The following is a 13637-nucleotide window of genomic DNA, read 5'->3' on the forward strand; positions in this document are numbered from 1 at the left end:
ATAACTTAACCCATCCCTACAGTTTTTTCTGGGGAAGCTGCTGCATGATTCAGAATTAAACAGCTCCTCTGCTGCTAGAAACTGGCAGCAGTTTACTCTTAGGTATACTTTGCCCACCTCTTTTATAATTTGATTTTTCTGAAATTAATATTTAAAGCTGAGACAGGGAATTTACACCTGGTAAGTTAACAGAGGCTCCTTTGCTAAGATCAAACCTGAGTTAGAACTTTTTCTTGTGAAATAAAGCTCTGATCTGTGCAACCCTGCTCGTGGGCACTCTGTGTTTGCCGGGTTCCTCTTCAGTCACAGCTTCATTCCTTTGGTATGTGGCTGATGATGTTGTCACTGAAGTCAGGTGCATTCCCAGAGCAGGTCACCCCTCCTGCTGCTGCCACTGACTGGAAACCTGAGCCAGGGCCCCGTGTGTCACCCTGAGGGATCCGGGCAGTGCTGGACACCTGTAAACATAAATCACGCTCTGGCTGGGCTGGACAAATTAAATGTCACCCACGGGCAGGGACATCTTCCACTGTCCCAGGCTGATTCAAGTCCTGTCCAGCTTGGCCTTGGGCACTGCCAGGGATCCAGGGGCAGCCACAGCTGTGCCAGGCCTGCCACCCTCACAGGGATAATCAAAATCCACCCTCTGGCAGTGTGAAGCCATTCCCTGTGTCCAGCCACTCCACGCCCTTGTCCAAAGTCTCTCTCCATAGTGCTCAGAGCCCCTTTGGAGCTTTTGAGGCCCCTCCTCAGCCGTGTCTCCAGCGCTGCCACAGCCCTTCACTGCCCCTCATGGCTCCTCACTGCACCTCACGGCCCCTCATGGCCCCCTCATGGCTCCTCACTGCCCTTCACTGCCCCTCACTGCCCCTCATGGCCCCCTCATGGCTCCTCACTGCCCTTCACTGCCCCCCACTGCTCCTCATGGCCCCTTCATTGCCCCTCACGGCCCCTCAGTGTTCCTCAGGGTTCCTCACTGCCTCTCAAGGCCCCTCACAGCTCCTCACTGCTTCTCATGGCCCCTCAGTACTTCTCATGACTCCTCACTGCTCCTCACTGCCCCTCACGGCCCCTCACTGCTCCTCATGGCCCCTCAGTACTTCTCATGACTCCTCACTGCCCTTCAATGCCCCTCACGGCTCCTCACGGCCCCTCACAGCCCCGCCCAGCGGACCACGCCCTGTCCGTGACGTCACCGCGCGCGGAGCCGCCCGCCCCACCCCGCCAATCCGGCCCCGCCCTCCCCTCCCGCCCCTCCCCGCCCCACGTGCGCGGGGCCGGGCCCGGCGCGCGGCGGCTCTCGCGAGATCCCCGATGTAAACAAAGCCGCGGGGCGCGCGCCGGGGGGGGCAGCACCGCCCGCCTTTCGCCGCCCCGGCCGCGTCCCGCCGCGCCCCGCCCACCGCCGGGCAGCGCGGCCGCCGATTGGCTGAGAGCGGGGCGCGGCCCGCCCCCCGCGCGCTCCGGTTGGCTGCGGCCGCGGTGCGCTGGGTGTCATTGCCCGGGGGGTCCCAAACAGTGTCAGTGGCGCCGGGAGCCCGGCAGGTGAGGGCGGCCCGTGCCGGGGGCGCGCGGCGGGGCCGCAGCTCGGAGCAGCGCTGTGGCGGCTCGGAGAGGCCCCGCGGGGAGGCCAGGCCGGGCAGCGGCCGGGGCGGGGGGCGGCGGGCAGGGCAGGCCCGCCCGTGAGGCCTGAGGGACCCCCGGCAGCTGCCGCGGTGTGAAGTGAGGGGCGGCCGGCGGGGCGGGCGCGCTCCGGGAGGCCGCGGCCCCCTCAGCGGGCGGCGGCGGGAGAGAGGCCGGGCAGGTCGCGGTGTTCGGGTGTGGAGTTGCTCAATAGCGGCGGCGGAGGGTGCCCAGGCCGGCCCGGCCGCTGCCGGGCTCCTGAGGGGCCGTGGCGGCTCCGCAGGTGCCCCGAGCTGAGGCGCGGCTGTGCCCAGGCCCGGGCCAGGAGCTGAAATGTGTCCCGGTGCTCCCTTCCCCTCAGGGTGGGGTGGCACAAGGTGTTGGCACTCAGGGCACGGCAGGCAAAGGTGTCCGTGTGGTGATTTCATCCTTTCCGTGACACTTCGCCTTTCCAGGTTCCTCGGTGTGTGTGTCAGGCTGCTGTTGTGTTGCTGAACGTTTTGTTGCTAATTATTATTTTGCTACTAATTTCTGAGGGGTTATTCTGCCTCCCTTAATGAGCTGGTCCTTACCAAGTCTGGCCTGATATAAGATGATGCTGATAACTGATACCACGTTGGGGATTTGGCTTTTTCTTTTACTTTATGAAGAGGTTTGAGGTGAGGGGACACCACAGAGCATCTGAGGGGGTTCCCTGAAGGGCTGGCTGAGATCTGAGTTGATCCTCAAGTGCTTTCTGCCTTTAGGAATGTTCCACAGAATTTTCCCCTAGAGAACAAAAGTATGAAGGAAAGCTTGAGGATGGCACAAAGAGCTGGCATAAAGCACTAGAATTTGTGAGCTCCAATGTAACCCGTATTTGCACGAGTACAGTACACTGCAATTGTGATTGCACGTTATTTTTATATAATTATTTTCCAAGACAGCAGCCCATTAGTAAATAGTGGGTTTGTGTAATGATGATGACACTGTGTACCTGTACCACTATCCTTAATCATGGAATCACAGACTGGTTTGTGTTGGAGGGCTCCTTAAAGATCATCTAGTACAACTAGAGATAATTTTCCACTTTATCATGCAGATCTATGGGGTTTGTTTTTTTTTTTGTTTCCACAAACATTCCAGAAGCTGGAGTGATTGAAGAAATTACCCGCTTGGTGCCTTATTTCTTTTTCTCACTAACAAAAGTGCTGGAAAGAGGCCTATAGATCTGTGTTAGCAAAGTTTCCCTCTTGAAGAACACACCAAGAACGTGTGTACTAAATAATCCAGTGGAAATGTGAGTTAAAACATTTGTGTTTGTTGCAGGTGTGTTGCAGGAAGGATGGCCACAGAGTCCCCGCGCCGCCCCAGTCGCTGCACTGGAGGAGTGGTGGTTCGCCCTCAAGCTGCCACGTAAGAACCTTCTAGAAGAGCAGCTTTTACTGAAAAGAGTTTGATTTTTCTTGTGGAAGAACCCAGACTGAGCTGGTTTGGGCTTTTTTCCCCCCAAAACCAGCTTGTGTTGACTTTGCAGTTTTGTTGTGTTGAGCGTTGTCCAATAAAGTCAACACCTGGCGTTTCTCTCTCCCTACATGGGATCCTTTGCACACCAAAATTGTGTATTTAAAAGCTAATTACTGCAAAGTTTTGTATTGTTTGCACCATTTTGCTGTACAAACATTGGAATGTAGAAAAGTGATGCCAACTTCTTCCTTAGGCCAAAGGGATGTGCCACACTTACTCTTCTTTGCAACAACATTTTTTCCCAGGAGTGGATGTATTACAACATACAAAACTTGTCATTAAATTTCTCCAAGGAAAGAGAATTGTGAATTAAAAAAAAAGAAAAATTTACTTAAAAGAACAAAACCCAGAAAAAAGGAAAAAACTCCATTCTTGGGTCAGAGCACCTGACAGACACTTTTTGTGCCTGGGCATTTTCCCTGTGCTCACATGGGAATGTTTCCATTGCAAAAGAGATTTTTGCTGTAAGACAGCCTGGAAGATTTATGGTCTTTTCTTTGTTTGTTAAAGGAGTTTTGTAGCAAATTTTTTTTTTTTTTTCTTCCTAGGGGTGTTTATGTTGCTACAAAATAGCACTGTATGGAAATGCCCACTTCAGGGGGTGTTACTGTGCCCTTGGAGATAACTGTATATTTCCAAAAACAAGATTCACTTCATTTTTATTAAAGAGCACAGGAAATTGATTGTTGTAGCACAAAAAGTTGTGTTAAGCTTTGTCTTTCAGCCATTTTTTTAATGTGGCAGGATTCCTCAACAAATGTATTTCTTCTCTGTAACAACATTTTCTTCAAAATATGCTTTGAGATTATTATAATAGAAAAACACTATAAGAAGTTGATAATCTGTTCTGAAGATCTTTTTTTTAAACGTGGTCCTTTGTTCTTGAGGTTTCTGTTTGTGCCTCAAAAATAAATCTGTGTGTGCTGAGCACTCAGCAGCATTCTGCTGCTCATGTTAAGTTTCTACATTGTTATTAAAGGAAGATTGGGCTTATTTTTTTGTGGGTTATGTTGTTTTTAACCACTTTAAAGACATCTCCCTGGAATTTTTTCAACTTCAGGAAAGATTTAGAGCACACACTCTGAATAAAACACCACCCAAACATCAACTTGGGTTCAAGATGTGCTTGGGGAGAGGGGAAAAAAGTGCATTCCATGAGCTGAGCCATGAAGGCTCTGCATGACTCTGGCTGCTTGGCATTCCCAGGACAGCTTCAGACTCTGTGTTTAATTCTCTACCTGTGGCCAGGCATTTGAATACAGGTGTGCAGGGGCAGCTTGGTGACCTACATAAATCAGAGAGGAATCAGCACACAAGAAACCACAGCTCCTTTGTAAGGCCTGAGCCTAAAGCTGAGTGGGGTAATCTGGGATGCAGAAATCCTGGCATGGCTGGTCTGGTCACAGGCTGGAATAGGATTTCTGGAATGTCAAACTTCATATTTTAGATTTCTTTCTGTTTCCAAAGAGGTGTTGCAGCGTTTAGGTTCAAGTATCTTCTGTAGACTTCTAAATCCTCCAGAGTGCTTCATTTTTCAGTGCTAAACACTCCTATTTTTATTAAAACAATCTTGCACAGCTTCAGAAAAAAGCACCTTTGGCCATCCAGAGTTCCTAATTTACAGTTCTCCTTTGTTGCTATGAGAAATCTTGAATTAGCACAGGAAAAATTGCATAAAAGTTAATTTCAGAGCTGCCAAAGCTGTTGCCTAAAGAAAACCTGAAGGCTTTTCTTAAATAATCTCAGAGTTTCTGAAGGGAGCTCTTGTTGCCAGCATTTTCAAGTGTTCCTGATGGCACACAGCACCAACTTTGAGCAGTTTCAGCAGCGTCTGTGCTTCTCTCACCCACACTGTGGTTACTCAGCACTTACACCAGGGTTTGCTGCTCCTGCAGGGACAGGCTACTCAAAGCATTTCTTGAAATCTGCCCCAACAAATGCACCTGGCACTGTAAACCATCCCCAGTTGATGCTGCTGGTGAAATTCCAAGAAGGAATAAAGCTTCCCAAGCTATCAAATCTTATCTGAAAATATCCTTGATATTCTCAGGATTTGGTTCCCTCCCTTGCCCCTGAGCACTGCCATGTATTCCAGCATTGTCCATCATGCACAGGAGCACTGGAAATTTATTTGTGCCACCAGGAGAGCTCCAGTCATTGTTTAAATCCTCATTTTCATGTTGTAAGAACCTAATCAATTAGAGAAAATCCTGAGGAATAATTTCTAAATCCCTGTACCACTTCACACCCCTCTGATGTGGAGAACATGGCTTATTCCTTGAATTTAGATTTTATACTTTCCCCCCCAAGCAGTTATTCCATCAGCAGGTATCACTTGGCTTTTTTCCAGACTTTTATTATTCTTACTCAATCCTTTCACTACTTACAGGCCACAATTTATATTATCAGAATTTGGCAGTAAAATTAAGTGCCTGCATTGCATGCTTAGTACTCTGTGCTGAAGGTTGCCCATGCTTCCTTTTGCTGATCTAATATATTCATGACCATTTCTGAACCCCTTTGGCTGAAATTCTCCTTTTTTCCAGGGAACAGTCATACATGGAAAGTGTTGTTACCTTCCTCCAGGATGTTGTGCCACAGGTAAGGTGTGGATCTTTAAAACTACTTTTTTTTCAGTGCACAAACAGCAGTGTCAGGAATCCCCACTCTGTTTTGTAAATTTATTATTTCACCTAACAAGTAAATAAATAAAAATAAATTTAAATATGTATATTTATATATTTTAATATATTTATATACATCAAATATAGCACTGGAATGCCCTGGGACTCCCAGTAGCAGAAGGGAGCTAATTTTTGTTTTACTCTTTGGGAAAGCTGTAGTCCATGGTGGGGGAGCACTGCAGCTGATTGTGGCTTCAGGAAATGATCCTGCTTCTGATTCCAAGGATTATCTTGCTTACTTAGTGTCTTGTTTCCTCAGGAATTTCCTCTTAGGAATTCCCAGTGCATTTATTCCCTAATAATACCAAAACAATTCCCTCAGTAATATCAATTTGTGGATTGATTTTGGACTCAGGGTTAAAATTAAACACATTTAAAGTTTCAATTAAGAGATTGCTGCATTCCACAGCCTCCCATTCCCCCCTCTGGTTGAAGGATACAGTCTGTGTTTTATTTCACAAATCAGTTTGCCTTGGAATTGTGGAATGTGATTTGTTTTGAAAAATAAACCCCACACTTATTTATCACATTTGTATTTTTAGTTCATGTTACTGCTTTTCTGGCATGTATAAAGTGATTATACAAGATGTGTTCATATTGAATCCCAAATAGTGCTCAGTATTTTGTTCTAATTCATTTGGAAGTGATGGTATTTCTGCTGCTGCTCACATTCCTGCTACCACAGCTTCTCCTGAGGACTGTAAAACCCCCAGTTTGGAAACACTGCAAGTCTCACTCCACAATTTCTTTTTGTATCTCATCTTTTTATGGGAATCTATAGAACACAGGACTGAAACATGGATCTGTTCTGCTGGAAATTGCAGTTTATTCTCTTTTAAATGGCTGCATTAAAGTTGTCACAAACAGAGCTGAAAGGTGTCAGCAATATAAACTGTGTAGTAAAGGTCTCTTTCTTTCCTCAGTCTGGCTTGTACAGCTTTTAAGTGAATTAAAGAGAATTTTAATGATAAAACACCTCATGTGAGAACCTCCAACACTGCTGAAGTTAAAGATTGTAGAAACCACAGTGTTTAATTTTATTAACTCACTCTAAGACACGTGGCATTTCTTACCTGCCCCAGAAGATTTATTGTTATAAATATTTTGTCATTCCTCCATCAGTGAGTGATGCTCAGCATGGTTATGCTGTGTGAATACTGGTGACAATGAGCTCCATGAATCATGTTTGTGGTTTTTAATTAAATTCCTTCTTAAAGGGAAAAAAAACCCATTTAATCCTCCTTATTTCAACCCTTTTGCTTTTTTGTCCAGGCCTACAGTGGAACCCCACCAGAAGAAAAAGAGAAGATTGTCTGGGTCAGATTTGAAAATGCAGATTTAAATGGTATGGCTTCATTTTCTCTCACTTGTTCTTGTGAGTTTTGGGTGCATGTGCAATAATTCCAGTCAGCTTTCTCTGTAGTAGAATAATCATAAACATGATGATTTTCTTGAGTAAAACTCCTCTTAAATGACATTTTCAACCATGAAAGAATGAACAAAGCTCACTGAAAGCATGGAAGCATCAGAGACAGATTTATTTGGGGTGGTGAAAGAGGATTTTTCCAGGCCCAGTCAGAACAGGATGAATAAATTTAAAAAATTGGAATTTAAATTTAATATAAATTTAAACACAACATGAAGGATTCTGAAGAATATTCCAGTTTTGTTGTATGAACCTAATGTGGGATTGCCTGAGATTTTTTAATAAATAAAAGGAAAACAAACCCAAAAACAAACAAACCTTAACTTGCCAAAGATGGCCATAAAAAGCCACATAGAGATTAGAGGTAATTCCTGGTTCTAGTAACCCTGATTTAGGTTTTCTCTCACTCCATCCCTAACATTCCTTTAAAAAAGGGAGAACAGGAATAAACAGGTGGAAGAGCTCAGGTCTGATGGGGAATCAATCACCATTTTCTCTCAGACCATGTTGTTATCCAGAATATTTATCCATCATTTTACATTTTAAGGCTTTCTCTTTATGAAACTTTGACAGAGGTGTTTGCATGAAAGAATATATTTTCAATATTGTTCCAGCATGAAAATACAAAGCACTTTGGTTGCTTTTAGTTCTAGTAATTGAGGAAACACCATCTCATGTTGCTGAGAGCTTGATGCTGCTGTCTAATCATGGCTTTGCTGTAAAATCTCATTCAGATACATCCAGGAATATGGAATTCCATGAAATCCACAGCACTGGGAATGAGCCCCCATTGCTGCTGCTGATTGGATACAGTGATGGGATGCAGGTCTGGAGCATTCCTGTGAGTACAGAGCTCAGCTCCCTCCTAACTTCTCCTTTTCTTTGTCACTGTTGTGTTAGAACTTTAATGTTTTACCTTGAATTTCTCCCAGTGAAGTGGAAAGAGCCAACACTTCCCATCAGTGTCATGTGGACTGTGTGCAATGTGCTTATCTTCAGATAATGCTGAGCACTGCTCAAACACTTCAGTTCATGTAGCTGCAGATTTTTGAGGGCTTTTTACACTTTATTCCTGCTAAATCCATTTCCAGACTCAAACTGGGAGCAGTGTTTGCCATTCTGGAATAGTCTGTAGCCCCACAAACCAAACCAGATTTTTTTTTAACAGAAAGGAACAAGGGTTTAAAAACACCAACAGGATTTGTTTTTTCCAGGAACTCAAGTATGACAGCATTAATGGTATTTTACAATCACATGTTTGTCATGGACATGATTTGCAATTTTAATTTTATGAAGGCCTCTGTGTGCATATGGGTTTGATTTCATGCTGTCATCCCCACCCCTGGTTTGTGTTGCAGAGTGGTTTATGTGGCACGTGGTCTTCATTTGGGGAATTTCTCCCAAATTTCTCAAAATGAGAGAATAAAGTTGAATACAGTAGGTCATAAAATTCTGAACTTAAAAAAGCAGAGCTGCTCACAACACCTTGTCCTTCAGAATAAAACAGAGAGGATGGAGTTCTTTTCCTTTGTAAAATACACTGCTTTTTTAAGAAATATGTACATTTTACAACCTTTTAGCTATGTAGGACATGTGTTTATATACCAGTAGCTTAGAAAATAATGTTAATTTCTACAGCAAAAGTTCATTTAAATCGAGTTTTGTGAGTGTGGTAGAGCTTTTCACCTCTTTATTGCATCTTATTATCCTCTTGATTGCATCTCATTAGCATCTCATTAGGAAATAAAAAAGCTGATGAAGTTTTGGGTTTGAAGGAATGTTAGTAGAAACGAAGTGACACCTAATATACTTCTCTAAATTTCAGTATTTTGTAACTGTTGATTAAAATTTAGGAATTTTAACTGAATCTTGGGAACATTTCAGCCAAAATAGAGGCGATTTCCTCTCGCGGTGCGTTACACAAAGCGCCCACACGGTGGCGCTGGGACACCGAGCTAAGAGCGGCAGCATCCCCTCATCAATCAAATAATTAATTAATTAACATATGCTGAGTATCGGCTTGGGCTCAGTTATCCTCACAAAACACCCTATTTTATCCAGCTGAAATGTTTTTATCTAATGAACCTGTGTTTTCTGCTAAAAAAGGGACATGTGTTACCATGGATGGATTTTTTCATTTTTCTTCCTCTCTTTTTATTTTTTTTTTTTCCCTCCTTGTGTCCAAATGAGCCATAAGTTTAGCTGTGGAATACCTGATTTTGCCTTCTTTCTAGTAGGACTGTACAGCCAGGCTGTCTTTTTGTTTTTGTCCCCTATTGTATTCCACTTCTTCATAATTTCTAGCTTTTGGTAGTATTTGCTAGTATTTCAGGAAAAATAACAAAAATGAAGTTGCAGGACAGCTTCTCTTAGAGCAGGGGAGAAGTGCCCTGAAATACAAAAAATTTCAAATATTTTGGAAATATTTTACCATCAACCTTCACAGTGTCAGCTGTGGGGATATTGCATCATTTTCCCAGCTCTTCATTTGTATATTCTGTGAAATTCTGAGAGCACAACTTTGTGTCAGTCCAGTGTCAGTGCTGGAATTATTCCTCTGTTAGAGGAGATTCTCACAGAATAATGATCTTTAGCATCATTTTTTAATAACTTTGCAGGGCAGGAATTGTATATCCAACAAATTTGGAGGGAACATGAAGTTGAGGGGATTTTACATGAAGTGGAAGGGGGTTTACATAAACTGGAGGAGGTTTTACTTGAACTGGAATGAGTTTTACTTGAGCTGGAGGGGGTTTTACATAAACTGGAGGGGTTTTTTCACATTGTTGCTTCTCCTTTGCATTTTCCCCCCTTGCTTAGCCTGAGCACAATAAAACCTGGCAGTTATGTGATTGACTTAATATTTAAGAGCTTATTTGGCAACACTTTTTTGTGTCCTTTGCTATTACACAAACCTTCCTTCTTGGCCCCGCTGATTATTTAGCTTGTAATTAAGCAATGTTATTCCAGCTAAGGAAAAAAAAACAAAAAAACCAACCTCTGCATTCTCCAGCTTAATCTGCAAAAGCAACAATCTGACATTTATGTGCAAATCTCCTCAGGAAAGTCATTATCTGTAGCATTGTGCTTTTTTTATTCCTACAATTGGCCCTCTATTCAGCACTTAATAACGTGTTGCAGGCAGCAGGGGTTGTGTGTGAGTGATTATGAAGTGTTTATGACAGCTCCTAAGCCCACACTCCTGCTAATGGTGTTCCATGGCCTTGCCCACACCTCTGTGCCGTGTCTCTCCTCGGCCTGAGAGTGCTTTCACATTAACATCTCCTCGGAGGAAGAGCTCTGGAGGACAAAAGTGTGATTTGCAAAAAGGGAGATCCCATTAGGGAGGCTTCAAAGGGCTGGGGGAGCCTGGCCTTGGAAGTGCAGCTCAAGGTGTCCATCCCAAGGGTTGGGCTTTGATCTCTGCTCTCACATGGGGGTGGGAAGGTTAAAACTGGGCTTAAAATACTCCTGGCTAAGTGGGGAGCAATCTGGGAATACACCAGGAGTTCCTGTTTGATAATGGTGCACTGGAGTTTTGCGTTTTGTTTGGAATTTGTTTTTTTCCCCTTGCTCCCAGTTTCATGTTTCAGAGACAACTGGAGCTGGTTTCTGCCTGATGTGGTTTCCAAGTATCTGTTCTAGATGTTCCTGTTCAGAGAATGCACGTTGGCTGCTTTTTTTTGTTTGTTTTTGTTTTTCATTGTAGGTTGAGAGTTTCAGAAGTAGAAAAATCATCTTAATGTAATGGTTCTTGCTACAATTAAAAAAGAAACTTATCACATCCCAAGCTGCAGTCCTTCCTCTGTCCAGAACTCTTTCTAGAGGGAACCACTTGCACGTACCACTCAGAAAAATGGAATAATGACATGACCTAGTGACCCTAACAAATGTCTGAGGACTTTGAAAATATCTATGCAAATAATTTGCTGATGCTTTGGGGTTTTTTTATGCTGGAGAAGCACCCGTGTGCAAAAAATGTGGTTTTATAAAACTTCTGATTCCATTAGCACTGCCATAATTTAAAGTGCTAGGTGCAACTTCATCCTCAGTCCAGTCACTAGAGTAACATTCCTTGAGCATCTAAATTCTTACAGTCTCTAGATAATTACAGAGATGTGGTTTGAGTGGAAGAGCTGAGTGAATTTCTGAACTGAAGTGATAGAATTTGTTCATTTTCTTCCAGTCCTTCCTTACTTTCTCAGCAGCAGCATGACTGGAAGTTGCCATTAACCCATATGCAGCAATATTTGGTGGTGGTATCTATCAATTGCTTATTATCATATTATAACATCATATCATGATATGTTCATGTTTAAATCATACATCAGAATATTTAAAAACAACCTCCTGATCATTCCCTTTTCCTGTTACACATTCCCCAGTTTCCATTTCTAGATTTGCACAGTAGTTCAAACATTGAGTTCCAAACTCAAATTCATTTCACTTTGGTGTATGTTTGGCTTTTTTTTTTTTTTTTTCACCATGTGAAAACCATTTTCTCTGGTTGGAAACTATTACTTCTCCTCGGTGTGAACAGAACTTCCTTTGTTCAGCTTTTTTTAATGGGTGCAAACTGGTGTGCTCCAAACAATCCAGCTGTGCTGTCAAAAACTCCCCAGCACTGCAGGTTCCTGGGCTGTCATGTTTAAGCAGTAGCTCAAAATGTCTTAAGTGGAGAAGAAGATTCTTCTTCCTCCTCTAATGAAGATTTTTTTTTGGGATTTGAATCCTTTGCTTCCAGCCTCCCCTGTAGGTCTGGGAGTTGTGGTTGATCCCAGGTTTTGGGAAAGCTGAGATGTTCTACCAGAGCAGCTTGGAGCCATCATTTTGGATTCCCTCTTCCCTACAACGAGTACCTGAAGCTGCTTTTACAGCTTAATATCCAATTCTTGAAACCTGTTTGGAAATATTCTTGGCTTTTGGAATGGGAAAGAAAAACTTTTAAGAGCTCTGAGAGCTGCCACAGGGACTTGCTACTTAGCTGGATCCAATCCAAAATGGCAGCCACAGCCTCGTTTCTCACAGGTGCTTTTTGAAGAATTTAGAGCTCTGTTTTCAATTCATGAGCTCTATTTATATTTTGTCTGTGTGTGTGAGACTGTGGAGCTCCAGGGGCTGGTAATGGGATGTGGAGCCTTTGGCTGAGAGTTGCCAGCCCACAGCTGACCCCTTGTCCCCTCCACGTGCAATTCCTTGTCCCACTTGTGTTCCTGGTGGGGAAAGTGTCCCATTCACAGTGAGAAAAGGGCTGGAAGATCAGGCCACACCATCTCTGTCCATGCAGGCAGATTGGATCTGGGTGACCTCAGCAATAAAGTTTTATCCACAGATAAATGAAGGGCAGGAGCATTGACCACAGTTAATTCAGGGTTTTGTGAGGCTGCAGGCAGCAGAAGCTTCTGGTGGTGGTGGTGGTGTTTGGAAGAAGCTAATTTGGATTCAAAGACAATCTTGAACTCAGAGCTCTAATGCATTTTTCAGTGCCAAGCAAACCAAGGAACAACCAAGCTCTTACTAATTCATGGCAGACACAACATGCAGTGTCTTCCATGAGTCCCTGTCTCAACAGAACAGCTAAGGACACACAGCTTCAACCCCTGGAAAAGCTGTTATTTCATGAAAATATTCTAGATTAAATATTAGTGTTTAAATGTGATCACTGTTGTAGATTTTTTGGAAGCTTTGTTTTGTGCCTGTTAGAGAATTTGAATTTTCTTTATAAGCAAGATGCTGGTGGTTGGGTGGCATCTTGTATTTTCATTACAAAGCCTCCTGTGGAGGTGTATCCTAAAATTTCCTCCTTTTTGGCTCCCAGGAGTCAGCAGGTGCTCAGAGGCTGAATCCAAACCATTCCATGATTTAGAATTCCATGCTACAGGGACTGAGCAAAGGACCAGTTAACATACAGTGGTCTCAACACAGGGGCTAAATACTTGTCATGTCCTCTTATTCACTGTTGGATTTGTGCTTTTTGGTACTCCATTTAACCTCACTTTCTGTAATTGCCCCCCAGTATATAAAATAATAAATTATATTTAAATAATGAATATTAATTATTCAAAAGTCACTGCATTATATGCATGAGAAGAGCTGGGCTGAGATTTCCATGTTAAATACTTCACTACAAATAAAGTTCATTTGTATTTAGACATTTTCAAGCTTTTCTTTGCAAATCTCAAGTTTAAGCTCTACCAGGTCTTGGCACCCCAGGCTGGATAAACATTCTCCTGGAGTTCAGGATATTTAAGAGCAGAACTTGAGTTAGGAAGGTTTGGCCCTCTCAGTGTGTCTTCCTTGGGGGACTGGAACTTTATTTGAAGTAGATTGGAGCTGGGGCTGATGTGCTGGCAGGGTTAGAAAGGAGAAGGAGGTGTCTGAGCTGGGCTGGGATATTT

At 43.5% G+C, this 13637-nt stretch overlaps 1 protein-coding gene across 12 annotated transcripts in view; it reads left to right on the plus strand.

Moving 5' to 3' along the window:
• The first annotated feature begins 1288 nt into the window (after positions 1 to 1288).
• Positions 1289 to 13637, plus strand: part of BCAS3 (BCAS3 microtubule associated cell migration factor) — a 292321-nt gene continuing 279972 nt past the window's right edge. For 8 of the 12 annotated variants that reach the window (XM_079325188.1, XM_079325189.1, XM_079325191.1 and 5 more), the window contains exons 1-5: positions 1289 to 1545; positions 2932 to 3018; positions 5676 to 5730; positions 7086 to 7158; positions 7974 to 8080. In XM_079325188.1, coding sequence (XP_079181314.1) covers positions 2948 to 3018; positions 5676 to 5730; positions 7086 to 7158; positions 7974 to 8080 — 306 coding nt within the window. In that variant the 5' untranslated portion in view covers positions 1289 to 1545; positions 2932 to 2947. The other 4 variants (XM_079325180.1, XM_079325186.1, XM_079325187.1 and 1 more) reach the window with 4 other exon arrangements.

The sequence above is a fragment of the Erithacus rubecula genome, assembly GCF_903797595.1.
Source record: "Erithacus rubecula genome assembly, chromosome: 22".
Classification (NCBI taxonomy): Eukaryota; Metazoa; Chordata; class Aves; order Passeriformes; family Muscicapidae; genus Erithacus; species Erithacus rubecula.